Below are 18,366 nucleotides of genomic sequence, written 5' to 3'. Positions count from 1 at the left end.
TTAAACAGCAGTGCTAGAGAAGGAAGAAATATCTCATGCTTATTTGATGATGTTCTAATTACAGTAGAAAATTATTTAAAATCCTAAAGTAAAATAAAACACAAATGCCACCACATGGTCTTATTCTTACATATGAATATGCATAGGAGAGGAAATTGAAAAAGGCACTATCAATTGGATACAAGCAGAAAGTGGGGGCAGAAGGCAGGTTTGAATCTTCTGCATCTTAGGCTAATAACACATTGTAGCTCAATTCAATTTCATTTAAACACCTTCTGCCTACTCAATAGATACTAGAGCTCTTCAACGCTACACCATAATTTTATACTCTAAAATCTGCTATAGAAATTGTAATAATTCAATAACCAAATTTTGACTAATAAATTATGAATCATTGTTAAATATACATGACTCAATGAGAAGAAATAATAGGATAGTGGACAACTAAGTGAAAAAGTCATTCATATCATACTTCTGGAATGTTCTAAAAAGAATATAATGTGAATTACCTTTGTGATATATTACAAATAGTAGGACTAGTCCAAAGCATACTCTTCCTTTTGCTTTTATAAAAGATGGGAACAAAATCTTTCAATGCTCCACATACCATATAAATAGTTTGTCAAAGAGCTTTCTGTAGTTTTATAGGAAAACTAAGGCCCAGTGTTTATTTTTTAGGGAAAGCTCCAATGAACTTGGGCCAACATATAATAAGGATCCAGACCTGATTCTATCATTTATGCGTACTATGTCCATAGGAAAGCCACTTCAACTCACTGTACTTTTTCTTACCTATAAGAGATCAAACCTGATAAAGTATCAGGTTTATTCCAGCTCTAACACTCTGAAATGCCACAAAATGCACTCCCCAATAAATTAAGATTAAAGGAATGCTCAAACCCCAAACATGATCATCGTCATCATTTCTTATGAAACGTAAGAATGAGACATAAGAATTTTATATGAGATACTGGCAGAATTTGCTGAGTCAGTCTCAGGCAACATTTAATAAGTAAATATGCAGCTAAGCAGTGGACTATAATGCTTTTACACAGCCGGAAAATAGCAACATTTCTAAAATTAATGAAGGCATACACAAATCCACTCAGGATGCTAGGAGACAGGCAGCTAAATGATATGAGCTTATAATCTGTTCTTCCCAGACTATTTATCTTATCACAGCAACACCCTGAAGCCACATGCAGAGGGTGAACCAGACTCCCCAGTGCTCTATAGAACCATGAGTGAAGCAGCCCTGGTGAGAAAAAGGATGAAGCCTCTGATGATGGACAGAAAAGAAAGACAGAAAAATAGAGCCTCTATTAATGGACACTTCTATAACCATGAAGTAAGTAAGTTACAATTCCATTAATGTAATATAAAATAAGGTTCCCTGTTTCACTAACAATACCACTCAATTCAATTCACAATTTAAAGTCATAATAATAACACTAGCATGTGTAACATCTTGGGGGCACTCTCTATGTGCTAAGTATTAAAGTAAATGTGTTTTAAATAGATTTTTACTGAATTATCTTATTAATCACTAAAACAATCCTATGAAATAGGTACCATTATTTTCTTTACTTGACATATAAGCTAATTGAGGCTCATGGAGATTAAGCAATTTGTCTTAGATTATGCTGCTCTTAAGTAGTAACTCTCAATCTGAACCCAGCTTTGTCTGACTCCAGAACCCAAGTTTTTAACCACCGTGATGGGTGAACTCTATCACTGTGCCAAGCATTAAAAGCATGCAGATGAGGCAGCCGATGTCTCAGTCAGCATGGAGCTCAGGGCTTGAGCAGGGAAACCAACATACCAACAATAATACTGGAATAATGTAAGTGCTACAAAGTGGTTGGATCAAAGGACATTTGAACGTGAACATTTAAATAAAAGGAAAAAGCCACAGGCCAATTTATTCCAATAAACCGAACTTCTCGTGTTGCCATGTTCCAGGTTTTTACCTATACACATACCCTTTTTATATAAGTGTAGTTGTAGTTTAGATACAATTCACATTCTGATTTTTCACTGAATATGTGTTAAATTTATATGTGCCTTTCCATAGTGCTTGTAAGACATTACATTTTGCTGAAGGTAGGAAATATATCATCATTTTTTCCAGAACTCAAATATTTTTCATGTGATGTACTTTAGCAATCATTCATCGCTCCATCTCATAAACACTTAGCACTTACACTGTGCCAGGTATCTTCTGAGGCCTTTAATAAGAAATAGGAACTCATTGATTTGTAGGCTTTTTCCTGTAAGGATTTCTACTTTATTTCTTCTTCTTCTACCCTTGGGAGGTAACGATAGTGTGTCTTTGGAGCCTGGTGGGGAGAAACCTCTCTTCTCAATTATTTATTCATATCAGAATTTTAGGTTTCCAGAATCATTCTCATAGCTATAGAGTAGCATTGATAGTCCCCCACAGAGAGGCACCTACCAATTGTCCTGTTTCCCTCTTCTCAGAAATTGTGTTGTATGTCATTATCTTGTGGGGTAATTTGTGTTGAAGAAGGAAAGCCACATTGCTCGAAGCAAGTGGCTTTCAGATTGGATCACTTGTGCTGAAAATGAAATTGACACTAGGTTGGCAGCACGGAATGGTGTTTAAATGCTTGGGCCCTGGAGCTTGAGGGCCTGGTTTTACATTCTTGCTGAGCAAGTTTCATTCTTCTTACTTTACAAGGCTGTTGATGGGATGGAATGAAATGAGGTAAGTTCAGCATAAGAATAGTACCTGGCACAAAAGAAGAACTCAGTTTACATTAGCTTATGTTGTTGCTGTTGATTGAATGAGCTCAAGCTGGGACTATAGATATTTTACACAAATGTCATTCACTGCAATTTAATAACTAGCAGAAAACAATACAAACAAAAAAGAAAAAACAAATCATTCTATCAACAATTATACAATGATGGACATCTAGGAATTTTAGTGGATATGTTTCTTAAGTTGCTGTGTGTCGTAAGATATGTTTTTATACTATGAAGCCCCTTGTTAACACCAATATTGTTAGGCTATAAATAGCACACATATTAAAGGCTTAGGTTGTCATATCTGGAGATTAGTTATGGTGAATATAACTTGACCAGTAGTATATTTCTATCCTTGCAATAGTAAATGATAGCAGGTTTCATTATAAGTTTTGGCCAACACAACTGATATAAAGACTATAGATTTAAAATACTGCTCTGAAAAACAAATTCACTATATGTTGACATTTTAGAAGAACTCTTAGAGATTATTTAGTCTTACTCTCTTATTTTATAAATGAAGTCATTTATCAAATATATGTTAAGTGAGTCAATAAAGATCTTAAGTGAGTTGACAAAGTTGGAGTTCGTGGGCATTTAGTGGGCACTAAAATCTAGTTCTCCTGAATGGTAATCCATGTTATTGTCATACTGCAAGAAGCTTCTTCACATAAACAACATCAAACCACATGTACAACATATATTCACCTTAGTGCAGGATGAACATGCGGTTTTTCAGGGCTCCATAGAAATCGTAAATGTCACAGAATAACTTATCAATGCTCTAAAATGTCTAAAATATTGAATTTTCTCATACTTATAAAAATTTATCCTAGACATTCTCCACACATCTTCTCAGAAAACTTATTTACATATCCATATTTTTGCTCACACAAATGCCATGTGTGTGTGTGTGTGTGTGTGTGTGTTACAGTGTGGGTGTTATATATGTGTGTGTCTATATACTTTGATGTTAATTTGCTGATCTCTCAATATAGGACTTATCTTTTTAACATTCCAATGAGCCACCCCAAAACCCACCCATCTCCACATCTGCCGAACCCATCCCATTTCTACAGAACCTTGGAATACTTGGAGATTGTGCATATAAATAAAATATGTGGAAATAAATCCTTACTTAATATCTCTATCCATTTTTAAATACACATCTGGTGACATTCTTACTTATTTTGAAATCTTAAACTGCACTAAAGAGGGGTATAATTGTCCAGTGAAAATGTTATAAGCATCTTCAAGTGGTGTTTTACCTAATTTACTCTAGAAACAATATAAAGCTCCTTAAAAGAACACATAAGATTCAAAAACAACAAAGAAAAACAAAAACAAAACAAATTTTTTAAATGAATGACCTTGGATTTTTTTTTTTTGCCCTATAAGAAGATTATGTTCAAGATATTGAATATCCTTAATATAATATAATTTTAAAGACTTATGTGACAATTCTTTTTCTAGACATCAATTTTCATTCCAGCCTTTGAATCAGAAACTAAGGTCAGAGTAAACAGTAACATGAGAACTGAAGAAGTAATAAAGCAACTTCTCCAAAAATTTAAGGTAACCTTTATCACTTAACTGAGCTATAAATATATTATATATAATTCAACTATAAACACACAAATCCACTCTTCTGAAAAAGATCTATGAACGTGTAAATCTAAATTGGATGTTGAGTACTGAAAGATTCTTTCCTTTGTATAACACCTTTTAGTAACTATCCCTTGAAAAATTATATAATTCCCATAAGAGCAGAGAAGATTTTATGTCTAAAAGTGAAAAATGGAAGAGAGAAAACAGACATGATTTTGGTCTGGTCGGGTTAGAAAACATCATATAACAACAAAGAATTTATATTTGTTCATTTTTTCCATTGACAGATTGAAAATAGTCCCCAGGATTTTGCTCTTCACATTATTTTTGCAACAGGAGGTAAGAAAGCTTGATCACACTTTGTACCTGACTCTAGAGTGTTACAGTTTGCTGCCCACGGGGAAGGCAGAAGAACAATTTACCTCATTCTGTGGAGAAAGGGGAGAAATGGGTAGGAGAAAAGGAAGGAGTGGTCTTTAGAACATTATCTATAGTCCATAATTTTAAAGAAAGGTAACTTAAGAATAAGGTATCCCTGAAGGGTTTATTATATGAAAGAGTTTGCTTGTTGGCCAGACATTAAATTATCTAAACAGACATCAAAACCCTCTGGAATTGTTAGGCACTTTTGTCTTTGCTCACCTCTGTAACTTTCTTTTTGGCTTTCCTTTCTGAGTGTCGATCTTAGAGGAGTCATGATTGCATACCTGTTCTCTCTGACATTGATATTGCCTCTTTTTTAGCACAGGGTCTGACACATTGCGGGAGTGCTATCTCTTCCTCAGTAGAGATGCATATTCAGGACTTTGTGGTAGGGGGTAAAAGTTAGAAGCAGAACATTGGGAAGGCGCTGTAAGTGGGATGCCAGGAGCATAATAGGAGAATAGAGAAAACTTAAAGTGATACTGAAATGAAAGTTTTTAAAACTTCACAAATGAAAAATTTTATATATCAATTTGTAGAAAAAACTCATGCCATAATTTAAGTGTCAGAATGTTCGAGCCAGAAATTTATTAGAATAAAATAATACATTTTGATGCCAGAACAACCTGAAGAAAATGAAAGCTGTATCTCCAAACATATATAAAATTAAAGTTCTTATAATTGAAAGCTTAAAGATCTATTTTTTGGAAAATTCTAAGGACACATATATATTCATATTCTAGTTGTTTAGGAAAGAAAGAAAACCAAAAGATATAAAATAAATGGTAACAATATTGGACTGTGTAACAATTTAAAAGATACAAATAGTAGATTACAAAGAATATTGTCAATGTACTCCAAAGATTAATAACTATAATACCAATAATTTCCTACAAAATGGTAACAAAACAACAAACAATCCGATAAAAATAGAAAAAAGCGTGAAAATACAATTGAAAGAAAAAACTATAATAACCAGTTAAATAGTTTTAGAAAAGTCTTAAACTCAGTGAAATGCAAGTAGCTAAGGAAATGCAAGCTCAAGCCACACTGTAATATTATCTTGCACTTCTCAGATTGGCAAAATGCTTTAAAATGATTCTACCCATGGCTGGCATGCATCAGGGTAAAAAGATATTTTTATGCAACACTGGTGAAAATATGACTTTCTCTTTATTGGAATTTATTCTTGCAATATTTATTAAAATTTACAGTATATATGTCCTTTAACTTGACCATTCCACTTGTGAGAATCTATCCCACAAAAATATAAGCACTAGTGCCTACAGATTTATGTGCAGTGCTGTTTATAAGGACAAAAAGCTAAAGACAAAGTTACTCATCCTAGGGAAATGATTAAATAAGTGATTGTTAGGCTGCCATTGAATGGAATGAGTTAGATTTATGCCAATAGAATGGAGGGAGTTCCATAATATATTTTAAGTGAGAAATGCAAGATGCCTAAAAGTATATATAAAAGATTCCATTTTTTAAACAGTTACAAGCTCCCATTTAAGTATGTGGTATATATGATCTTATGACCAGGGAGAAAGGTATGGAGTGATAAATACAAAACCATTGAGATAGATTACCTGGTGGGGGATTGGGGAGATGCAGATGAGAGGATGAGAAGGGGGGTGTCAGGCACGGTGGCTCATGCCTGTAATCCCAGCACTTTGGCAGGCCGAGGTGGGCGGATCATTTGAGATCAGGAGTTTGAGAACAGCCTGACCACTATGGTGAAACCCCGTCTTTTCTAAAAATACCAAAAAAATTAGCCAGGTGTGGTGGTGCACACCTGTAATCCCAGCTACTCAGGAGGCTGAGACAGGAGAATCACTTGAACTCAGGAGGCAGAGGTTGCAGTGAGCCGAGATCGCGCCATTGCACTCCGTCTAAAAAAAAAGAGAGAAAAAATGATTTTTTTAAAGCTGTGTACAATAAAAATAGCAAGCACGATATGATTACCTTTATGTATTATGAGTTGTGTGAAGGGGACACTCAAAGGGTAATACAGAGTATCTCAGGGCTCGGAAATTCCAGTTGTGCTTTACTTCCTGCTTTATACTTTTCTCGTTTGTTCCAATTACAATAGCATGCATGTTTGGGGAAGGGATTTTTTTTTAAGTTTAAAAAAAGCAGTTTTATTAAGAAGTCTTAAATGATTGTGTGACAACTTGAACAGCTAGGTTGTACAAGATTTGAAAATTCCCTCTTTGATGTTCTCCAAGACTTGGATTCCATTCACATGCACCTCGTTCTTTCCTCACACCTCTAACTTTAGCTTGCAGTTGAGCAGAAATATGGCTTAGTTTCCTTCCAGTCATTCTTGGGCTCCACACAAGGTGCTGGACCTATGAACGAACAAGCGTGTTGTTTTTACAAGAAAAAAAGTCTACTTTCATTATAAAAAATGTAGTTCTTCATAATTTCACCTATAAAAATCCCATTTTCTTTTATATTTTGTGTCAAAATTTTGTATATATCCATAACTGAGGATAATAATAACTAGGACCCTTTATGGACCAGAAACAAAGAAAAGAAGAGAGCATATGGCTCCTGTTTGGGCTGTGATCTGGAAAACAGAGATAGGTGGGTTTTAACTTTATATCTACAAAGCCCATTACAGTGTATCTCACATTGTAGTTCATTCAGATTACCTGTAGAGTTCACTTAAAATACAGATTCCCAAGCCCTTCCAGATCAGAGGACAACTCTAGGAATATGCATTTTTAATAATCATCATCATAATTTTTTAATCATTATTTTTAATAATCATCCCATAAAGCAGAATCATGAAGCAAGAGGATGCTAAACCAAGTTAACATTGGACCTGAAGGTCAAAAGAGGATTCTGGTGGGTGGATGAGAGGAGCTAAATTGTCAAGGTTCCCAACTGCTTCAGAAATGGCAGAATAATTAGATCAGTAAACACTGACACTGTGTGAACAGGAATAGGTAATGTCACTTTAATTGTGGGGACGCAGGGCTTTTGAGTTCTAGACTGTCTCTTGACTCTTTTCCTGGGATAAGTCCAGCTCAGGGAATGAGAACAGTTCTCACTGTTCTGAAGAAAGTAAGCAAGGTGAGGGAGAGAATGAGGAAATAAGATGAATATAAGGACACTATGTTTTGTTCATGCTTTATTCTGATAAAAATGAAATCCCAGATGTGAAACTACTTTGACAGAAAGCTATAAGTACTTTTGTAGCAGGAGTATTTATATTATAACTTTTGGAAATTTGAAGTTCTGGAAACACACCAGATTGGAAGATATTTTCTTTCTCTATCTCATTTTCATGGCTGAATGGATTAAGCCCACAGATGAATGAATAATAAGAATATTATTGATCTCAAAAACCTCATGAATATATTTTTAAAGATGAGCCAAGAATTGGGTGTGGAGCGAGACAAAGGAAGAATTGAAAATAATTACATGGTTTTGGACCTGAAGAACCGGAAAGATGGAATTACATCAACTGAACTTGGAAAGAACCAATAAATATTTGTTGTATGGATGAAGGAATAATGGAATGAAACCTAAATAATTATTGAGGCATCTTGCTTTATAAAAGGCCTATCAGACTGGAGATTTGTTTGAACATTCTAATCAAAGGAAGGTTGAGTTCTTTGAGACATTAATCAAACCTTGAGATACAGTAAGAGAAAGAAGTTCATTTAAGTTTTAATTTTAATTTGCTTTCTTGAATAATTGCCTCCTGTTGCAGGTGTTATTTTTTTCAATGTGAGTTAAATAAGAAAAATAAATTGGAAAATTATCTTCCTTCTTTTCCTCCAGCATGAACTTCTGATTGTGGTTGATTCTTGTTTTCACTGCAGAACAAAGACGACTAAAGAAGACAGACATTCCGCTACTGCAGAGGCTCCTACAGGGACCTTCTGAAAAGAATGCTCGCATTTTCCTCATGGATAAAGATGCAGAAGAAATTAGCAGTGATGTATGAATACCATCACCCTGAATCTGTTTTTTGCTCCCTCCTGACTCAGCACCTCTTGCATAATTGTTCTGCTTTCTTTTTTTCTTCTTCTTCTTCTTTCTTAGGTGGCTCAGTACATTAACTTTCACTTTTCTCTCTTGGAATCCATTCTTCAAAGATTAAATGAAGAAGAGAAAAGAGAGATTCAAAGAATAGTAACAAAGTAAGTCAACAGCATGCACATTGGATACTCAGTTCTTTAATAGGTCCAATGCACAAAATATGTCCAATTTTTAATAATCTTTCTTCTTCTCATTTTCAGATTCAATAAAGAAAAGGCAATTATACTGAAATGTCTTCAGAATAAACTGGTAATAAAAACAGAGACAACAGTTTAGCAGTACAGGCTGCTATTGCTAAAACATTTCAAAAAACTGAGAGATATTACTATTTGATGAATGCATAAGTTCTGTACTTGCATTTATATGAATATATATGAGACTTGAATCATAGAAAATTGAATGTCAAAAAAGCTTGTTTCTTTTTGAAGTGATGAGGTTAACTAGGGTTCACAGTTGGGCAAAATGAGCTTGAGTTTAGTTTCAGTAACTGAAATAAGCTTGAATACTGCGTATGCCAAATAGCTTTTATAGTAAAACATGTAATGAACTCAAATTTAAATGGTGTCTTCAGATAAGCAGTTTAAACTTCATTTACCTTGGACTCTCAAGAGAACTGAAACATAATCAATGGATTCAGAAATGACTCAGAAAAAAGAAGCTGCCAGTTCTTGGAATGAAAAAGAAATACAGTCTTACACCATCAAGGAATCTACCTGATAATGACAGTAGCTTCTTGAAAACTCTGGCATTTTCATAAAATCTAGGACTATCTTAAATGGCCTGTTGACTTTTGACTATCTGTAACATCAAAGCTGTCTGGCCTTTGGAAAGGAAAAATTATGGACTCTGTTAAGAAATCCTAATTGAAATTTTCTGAACCTCCACCCAGCCCTTTTATTCTCTCTCTCTTCTACTGATGAAAGACCTTTCATCAGTTCAAAGCTTTTCTTAAGCTCTTTTTTAAGTTAATTGAACTTTTTCTTTATTTATTTTTCAAAAAAATGTTTATAACACATAGACATATTACATCAGCTAAAGCAAGACTTGGCCCACAAATACCTATTTGTTGCTGAATGAATACAATGGATAAAGCAAGGCTGTTGTAGCCAAAGTTTAAGTAGGGAATCCCAAACTCTGCCCTCTTAGCATCTTATTCTACATGACAACTCTCAAGGTACTTACAGATCCATTTAACCCACTTGAAAAAAAAACACTAAAAATGAAGAAATGCTATAAGCATAATCTATGATTTTATTTATAAATTCTATATTAAAATGGAGTTATATGCAACATTCTTTCATTCTGTAAACTAATTCCATTTGCATTCCTCATAAGCATTGTAGTAAATTGTTTGATCATATTACATATACTAAGGAATGAGATTATATGCAATAAACCCAACTGGAAGATTAACAATATTAAAATATGAAACACTTTTAAGACAAAGGCATTACTTCTCAGTATTACCAAACCTAAACTGGATGAAGGTGAAAGTGTGCTATGGCCTTTTCAAGCCTAAGAAGTCGCTCTTACTGAGTAAACCAGAGGCTTGCATCGTTATTCTTTCACCTGTCAATTAATAAGAAAATAGTCTCATCTCACTTAAATGAGGCAAATGTAATAGTTAAAATTCAACATACTTAAAAAAAAAAAACTAGTGTCATGTACCTGCCATGAACATGACAAAAGGTTAATCTTCAATAGACTGAAATGTATAAGAGAAGAACCAAGTCTTACATAGAAAAAAAGGTAGATATGAAAAGAAAAATCACAGAAGAGACAATGCAAATGGCTACTAAGTATATGAAAAAAGTCGTATCTTAACAGTGATCAACTGTGTTAGTCTGTATCAATCAGAAGACAGAAACAAGGCAGTAATTTAAACAGGGAAAGTTTAATATAAATAATAATTAAGCTATGATAGGAGAATAATAATAAAGATGAAAAGAGAAGGTACCCTAAGGCTGAGGGAAAGAATCCTAACAAGGAAAGGCAGGAATGAAGGTTTCAGAATTCACTGGAGAAAGTGTGGTTGCAGCCCACTGGAGAGAAGTTTGCTGGCTTGCCCAGGCCAGAGCAGGACCACAGATACCGGACAAGCTGGTACAGCCAACCCCCTGGGTGTGGACCAGCTGAGGCAGGTGGGCAGATATGCAGAGGGACTTGGGGCTTTGCCAAAGGGTGAGCACAAAGAAGGAGTCAGGGGTTCTGTTCGAGGCACTGTTGGGATTAGGAGCCAGAGGGGCCTACTTTGCAGGAACCTAGCATAATTTTGTGTGTGACAAGACTGCACAAGACAAAGCTCAGGCAAGTGGCTCAGTAGTTGGCCAGCCCAGCAGGGTCCTCTGTTTGAGTGTGCACCCAGCTGAAGAGAAGATATGGAGAACAGCAATTGGAGCTTCAGGACAGGCTTGCACTGTGGCTCCAGGTTATACCACCACTGCCCAAAGCAAAAGCTGGAGAAGCAAGTGGAGAAATGCTGGAGAAAGCTGCACCCTACAGGCAACCAGCACTGGAGACACCACTCCAGGCAAAGTAGTGAAGGAAAAAAGCCTGCTCTCCAGGAGCCTGGCCTGTCAGCCTGGAGGAATCAGGAAAGACCCCTTCCTCTTGCAGTGTGTCTCCAGCGCCCTCTACTGACAAAGCATGCCATCATGCAAGCTGCAAAGGAAACATTTAAAGAGCCTATATCTATTTTCACGGAGCAGGCAACCAACAGTGAATGTGGAGCTGAGAGACAGTGAAATAAAAACCGACATGCCGCCGAAGTACAAAGTAAAATAAATAAATATTAAATAAATAAATAAATAAATAAATAAATAAATAAATAAAATAAATAAATACACATTTCGGCCTATTAGCAAAGATTAAGAAATGATAACATTAAATACTCAATAAATCACCATGAGATGGGGACTCAAACTTCTGGTAAAAATGCAAATGGATATAATTTCTCTTGAAGGCAATTTAATATGTTTATCCTATAATTCTACTTGTAAGATCCTATCATATGAAAATAACCAGAGATACAAAGACATTCTGCAAAGATATGTTTTATATTGTTATTTATTGTGACAAAAGGAAATAAAAAGCCTAAATGTTCAGAAAATTATTTTAAAAGATGAAAGACGGAAATAGGCCATGGACGGTGGCTCATGCCTGTAATTCCAGCACTTTAGGAGGCCAAGGCAGGTGGATCACTTGAGGTCGGGATTTCGAGACCAGCCTGGCCAACATGGTGAAACCCTGCCTCTACTAAAAATACAAAATATTAGCCGGGTGCGGTGGCAGGCGCCTATAATCCCAGCTACTCGGGAGGCTGAGGCAGGAGAATCGCTTGAACCCGGGAGGCAAAGGTTGCAGTGAGCCGAGAAGGCGCCACTGTTCTCCAGCCTGGGCGACAGAGCAAGATTCCCTCTCTAAAAAAAAAAAAAAAAAGAGGGAAATAAACATTTATTTGTATATTGTTATGTAGCCATTAAAATTCTGTTTCCAAATAACTTTAATTACAAGGGTAAATTCTTATATATCTAAATAAGAATGTACATATACACATGTTCCTAAATATTTATTATATACTTAAGGCATATATATTATATATGTATGTGTGTATATACATATTTGTGTGTGTGAACACTAATATTTGCATATATATACACACAAGAAACAAAAACGTGTTAAAAATGGCTATATCTGCATTGTAGAATTATGAGCGATTCATGTTTTTCTAACTTCCCTATCTGTATTAAGTGTTCTATAGTTTATATTTGTTACTTTTTAAATCAGGAAATAGTAAAGTTTCAATTCAAAAGTAACAAGCACATTCAGTTCAAAAGTAACAAGCACATGCAAGCACAGAGTTCTACCAAATGCAAAAAATTTCAAATCAATTATTCAAATGAGACATTAACATCACTTCTGTGGTAGTTTTATATCCATAAAGTCTGATTCTCCTCCTTTGAAGAGAGGGAGCTTAATCTTCCTCATCTTGAAAATGGGCTGGACTTAGTGACTTACTTCTTTTTATTTTATTTTTAATTGACAAATAATAATTGTATGTATTTATGAGGTACAATATTATATTATGATATATGTATTCATTGTGGAATTATTAAATCAAGCTAATTAACATATCCATAACCTCTTATAATTTCTTTGTGGTGAGAACATTTAAAAATGTACTCTTTTAGCAATTAGGGACTTACTTTTAATACAGGAAAATGGAAGAGACTGTGAGACTTTGAAGTAGGTCATAAAAGTCACTGTGGCTTCCTCCTTGCTCTCTCTTGGATCACTTGCTCTGGGGGAAGTCAAATGCCATGTCCTGAGCAGCCCTGGAAAGACCTACATGATGAAGAACTGAGACCTTCTGTCAAATGCCAGCAGGGAATTGAGGCCTCCTGTCAACAGCCATTTTAGAAGTAGATCTTCCAGCCTCAGTCAAGCCTACAGATGACTGCAGCCCTGTCTAATAGCTTGACCACAACTTCATGAGAGACCTTCGGCCAGAAAACCCAAGGAAACCATTCTGGATTCCTTATCCTCAGAAACTGTATGAGATAAGAAGTGTTTGTTGTACTATGCTGCTAAATTTGGGGCAATTTGTTACATAGCAATGTATAGCTCATACAATTTCTGGGAAAAAATAGTTTATTTTAGAATCATTTTTGCATAATGCAAGAATATAAACTTGTCACAGAATCATTTATCCTTGTTTTAGGTGGTCCAAATATTTCATTGTCAGTTATATATTAGCTCAAATTAAATTTTAGATAATATACATTATTATTAATGGTAAAGAATGTGTCACATTTATCTTTATAGCTTTTCTGTACCTAATATTGTGTCTTGTGCGTAGGATATGCTCAATAAAAATTGATTGAATAAATAAGTGAATGAAAGAATAAATGGATGAGTGAAGGAATTATCTGAAATATTTTTATAAAATTCCCCATATGTATGTATTACTTATTACAAGTCTGGTCCCATAGCTGAAAAAATATTAAACATTATATATATGTTTTTCCCTGATATAGTGGTATATTTTATTATCTCTTGGCTCTACTATGAAATATTCAGTTAGGTGTCGTTACTGTTTAATTTGGTTTAGGGCTATTTAGATTGGTTTTTGAAACTGAAGGGGAAAGAAGCCCCTTGCAATGCAATTGATGAAGTGATAAAGATAGCAGGTATAACTATTAGGTGGAGGCATATATATGGGAAAGAATAAGAAATAGGATGTAGTTACAGAGGGCAAAACCTTTCAATGAAATTCATTTGTCTTCTAAATTAATAACATCTAATACCTATTAGATCGAGCCATTTGAAATTGCCAATATTTGACCTACAAAGGCAATGATTTCATATTGTTCAAACTAATAATAACTTATTTGCTGGGCACTATGTTTAATATTCATTACAATTCCATAAGGAAATTACTCTTTCAATCTCATGCTACAGATAAAGAAAGTAAGCAATGGAGCAGTTAGGAGATTTGCCAAGGTTTTTAGTAGAAGAAATAGGTAGGATTTAAACTTATGGCTCCAGAAGCCATACAGTTAACCACCATAATCTGTGGCTTCCCCCTAAACTATGCTTCCTGAAGCTGCCATTCTAAAATGTGTCCTCATTTTTAAGTGGAATAGTAGTACCTACTTTATTGGACAGTTGGGGGATTTACAAGAATAACACATGTAAAGCCTGGCACTTTGCACATAAGAATGTGATAAATATTAGCTATGTTATAATTAAACTTCAGTATATTCCCCAACCACCATTGTAGCCTTATCTTCTACTAAGTCTTACTGCCCACAGCTATGTCATTTTTGTCTTAAAACCAGCCAAACTAAATCACTCAGCCTTTCCTGAAACACTGCACACTTTGGCACATCTCCTTCTGTTGAAACATTCCCATTTTCTAGTCCCTGGTTAGGGTCACTTCTTCCATTACCTTTCCTGGTCTCTGTAACAATGTGTGATCTCAAGCTCCTGTGTACCACAGTTTCAGTTAGCTCTGCTCTTGTGACACCAGAATTTTGAAATTTGCCTTTTATTATAATTCTTTATGTGCTTATATCTTGTATAAATGCATTAGTGATCTGGTGAAATCATATTCATATTTGTATTATTCCTTGTAGTATCTAGCACAGTGTATTGAATGCATTAGTAGTCAGCAAATGTTTATTGGATTTAATTTTCACTAATGCATATGAACGTGTTGAAGTCACTGAAGTGAGGAAAAATAATTACTTAAACTCAAGGAAAGGGTATTATAATGATAATTAATTTTTTCTATAGTTCTCTAATCAAAATAATTCATTTATTTTAAGCACTTAGTTTTACTTTATCTTTTATACAAAAATATCTGGAAAAATAAAAACAAGTCCAAATGATACACATCAGTTCTTTATGTCATTTGCAGAAAGATTTCCAAAGAAAAAAAGTACTATTACAAATCATCACTTGAAGCTCAAATTAATTTAAGTGCATTATATTGTATTGGTGCCAATACAGCATCACATATTTAGGGTAAAGATTAAAGGTGAAACCTTTATGAAGGTAACTTTACTAAGAAGCTTATTTCATTCAGTTTGGCAACAAACATTTTCAGTATTGGCATAGACAAAAACTCCAAGTTGCTTTTAGGGTTTTGTTCACTGTGGAAACTTGGCAGACAATTCCCAGCTTGGTATGGCAGACCATCACATCTACCTGAGCCCTTTGAAAGCTGTTTGATTTCATGTTTCTGTTTCTGCTCTTGAGAAGCAGAAAGCTTGTTGAGAGAGGGGTAATTACGGTGGGTTTTCTGAGGGTTACAGTAATTAGATTTCTCTGCTGGGTAAGAAAGGACAATTTCAGTGTAGAGTGGCCAGTGTTCTTGAGCAACTTTGTGCGCACCTGAAAATTTATTTTGTTGATTCTTATTTTGAATATTAGATATGTTTGATGATTTATAAGAATAAGTGTAGATCTCATCAAAGATCCTACACTGACATTTTCTGGGATCGTTTAACCTCCCCATAGACACTGGTACTTTTTGATCCATTTGGACCCTTAGGAAAAGCAAACAAACAAATAATTACATTTGTGAGAAAAAAAAAGACAAAAAAAGTAAAAACCTAAATACATATGATCACAAAATAGAAAAATTTCTAAGACTTAGCTGGGAAGGGCAGAACAAGATGGCCAAATAGAAGCCTCCATCAATCATTCTTCTCCACCAATCAAACAGGAACACCAAATTTAACAACGATTTACACACAGACACACACACACACACACAAAGAAATAAAAAAAGAAAAAACCTTCATAAGAACCAAAAATCAGTTGAGCAATCAAAATACCTGGTTTTAATTTCGTATCGCTGAAAGAGGCATTCAGAGGGTAGGAAAGACAGCCTTGAATTGCAGAAACCACCCATCCTCCATCCCCCAGCAGCCGTATGGTGTGGAGAATCTGTGCACTTGGGGGAAGGAGAGCACAAGGATTATGAGATTTTACATTTAACTCAGTGCTACCTTGTCACAGTAGGAAGCAGAACCAGACTGAATTCATCCAATTTCTATCCATGGCGGGAGCATTTAGACAAGCCCTAGCCACAGGGAAATTGCCTGTCTTAGTCATTGGAATTTGAGTTGCAGCAAGCCTCAGAACCATGGGCTAAAGTTCTCTGGGACGCTAAAAAAACATGAAATGCAGTCTAGACCACAAGGATTGCAACTTCTAGGCAAGCCCTAGTGCTGTGCTGGGGTCAGAGGCAGTGGATTTAGGCAGCACACAACCTTATGAGACACCAGCCAGGGTGGCTAAAGCAGTGCTTGCACACTCTTCTCCCAACCATAGGCAGCACAGCTTGCAACAGCTAAAGTGACTCCTTCCTTGTGCTTGAGGAGAGGAGAGGGAAGAATCAAAAGAATTTTGACTTGCATCTTGGATACTAGCTCACCCACAGTAGGACTGAGCACCAGGCAGAGTCATGAGGCCCCCATTCCAAGCCCTAAACCCTAATGACATTTCTAGATACACCCTGGGCCAGAAGTGAACCCACTGCCTAGAAGGGAAGAACCCAGTCATGGCAGGATTCATCACCTGCTGACTAAAGGGTCCCTGGGCCCTGAATAACCAGCAGTGATACTCAGGTGGTATGCCGTGGGTTTGGTTGAGACTCTGAAATGTGTTGGCTTCAGGTGAGACTCAGCATGTTCCCAGCTGTGTTGGTTATGGTGAGAGACTCCTTCTGCATGAGAAAAGCAGAAGGAAAAGTAAAGGGGACTGACTCTGTTTTGTACCAGCTTGGCCACAGTGGAGTAGAACATCAAGCAGGCTAGTGGGGTCCCCAGTTTTAGGCCTTAACACTTGGACAGCATTTCTGGACTGGTTCTGGACCAGGAGGGAGCCCACTGCCCTGAATGGTGAGTCATGAGCCTGGCAGCATTACCACAAGCTGACAGAAGAGGGCTTGGGCCTTAAATGAACATCAGTGGTAGCCTGGCATTAACCCCTGTAGGCCTGCGGTGCTGGTGACCACAGGGAGATACTCCTTTGCCTGTGGAAAGTGGAAGGAGGAGAGGGATGGACACTGTCTCATTATTTGAATGCCAGCTTAGCTACAGAATAAAAAGCATCAGGTAGATTTCTAAGGTTTTTGACCCCAGGCATTGGCTCCTAGACAGCATCTCTGGACTCACCCAGGGCCTGGGGCAGCTCACCACCATGAAGGGAAGGACACAAGCCTGGCTGGCTTCCTATCTGCTGATTATACAGCCCTAGGGCATTGAGTGAACATAAGCAGCAGCCAGCTGGTAACTACCGTGGACTTCGGGTGAGACCCAGTGCTCTGCTGGCTTCAGGTCTGATGCAGTGCAGTCGAGTAGTGGTGGCCACAGGAGTGCTGGTGTCATTCTGCCCCAAGCTCCAGGCAGCTCAGCACAGAGAGAGAGAGACTCTGTTTGTTTGGGGAAAAGTAAGGGAAGAGAACAAGAGTCTATGCCTGGTAATCCAAAGAATTCTTCTGGATCTATTCTAGACCACCAAAGCAATACTTCTATAGGTCAGCAAGAACCACAACATTGCCAGGCTTAGGGTATCCCCTAATGCAGATTAACTTAAATCACAAGACTCAAGTCCCTTTGAATACCTGGCAAGACTTCTCAAGAAGGATAGGTACGTATAAGCCCAGACTTTAAAGACTACAATAAATATCCAACTCTTCAATGTCCAGACACTGACAAACACACACAAGCATCAAGCCCAGCCAAGAAAACCTGACCTCCCCAAATGAACTAAATAAGGGACCAGGGACAAATCCTGGAGAAACAGAGATATGTGACCTTTCAGACAGAGAATGCAAAATAGTTGTTTTGAAGAAACCCAAAGAAATTCAAGATAACACAGAGTAGGAATTCAGAATTTTATCAGATAAATCTAACAAAGAGATTGAAATAATTAAAAACAATCCAACAGAAATTCTGGAGATCAAAAATGCAACTGACATAATGAAGAATGCAT

At 36.2% G+C, this 18,366-nt stretch overlaps 1 protein-coding gene across 3 annotated transcripts in view; it reads left to right on the top strand.

The window, feature by feature from the left end:
* The window catches only part of RASSF6 (Ras association domain family member 6), a 51,337-nt gene extending 37,570 nt beyond the window's left edge, over window positions 1-13,767 (top strand). For 2 of the 3 annotated variants that reach the window (XM_054485595.2, XM_054485596.1), the window contains exons 6-11: window positions 1,164-1,348; window positions 4,243-4,344; window positions 4,665-4,716; window positions 8,640-8,758; window positions 8,863-8,960; window positions 9,060-13,767. In XM_054485595.2, coding sequence (XP_054341570.1) covers window positions 1,164-1,348; window positions 4,243-4,344; window positions 4,665-4,716; window positions 8,640-8,758; window positions 8,863-8,960; window positions 9,060-9,135 — 632 coding nt within the window. In that variant the 3' untranslated portion in view covers window positions 9,136-13,767. The remainder of the gene's footprint in view (window positions 1-1,163; window positions 1,349-4,242; window positions 4,345-4,664; window positions 4,717-8,639; window positions 8,759-8,862; window positions 8,961-9,059) is intronic. The other variant, XM_054485597.1, reaches the window with a different exon arrangement.
* Window positions 13,768-18,366: the final 4,599 nt, after the last annotated feature.

The sequence above is a fragment of the Pongo pygmaeus genome, chromosome 3 (assembly GCF_028885625.2).
Source record: "Pongo pygmaeus isolate AG05252 chromosome 3, NHGRI_mPonPyg2-v2.0_pri, whole genome shotgun sequence".
Classification (NCBI taxonomy): Eukaryota; Metazoa; Chordata; class Mammalia; order Primates; family Hominidae; genus Pongo; species Pongo pygmaeus.
The sequence above is the reverse complement of the archived record's forward strand: the minus strand, read 5'-3'. Positions and strand labels throughout refer to the sequence as shown.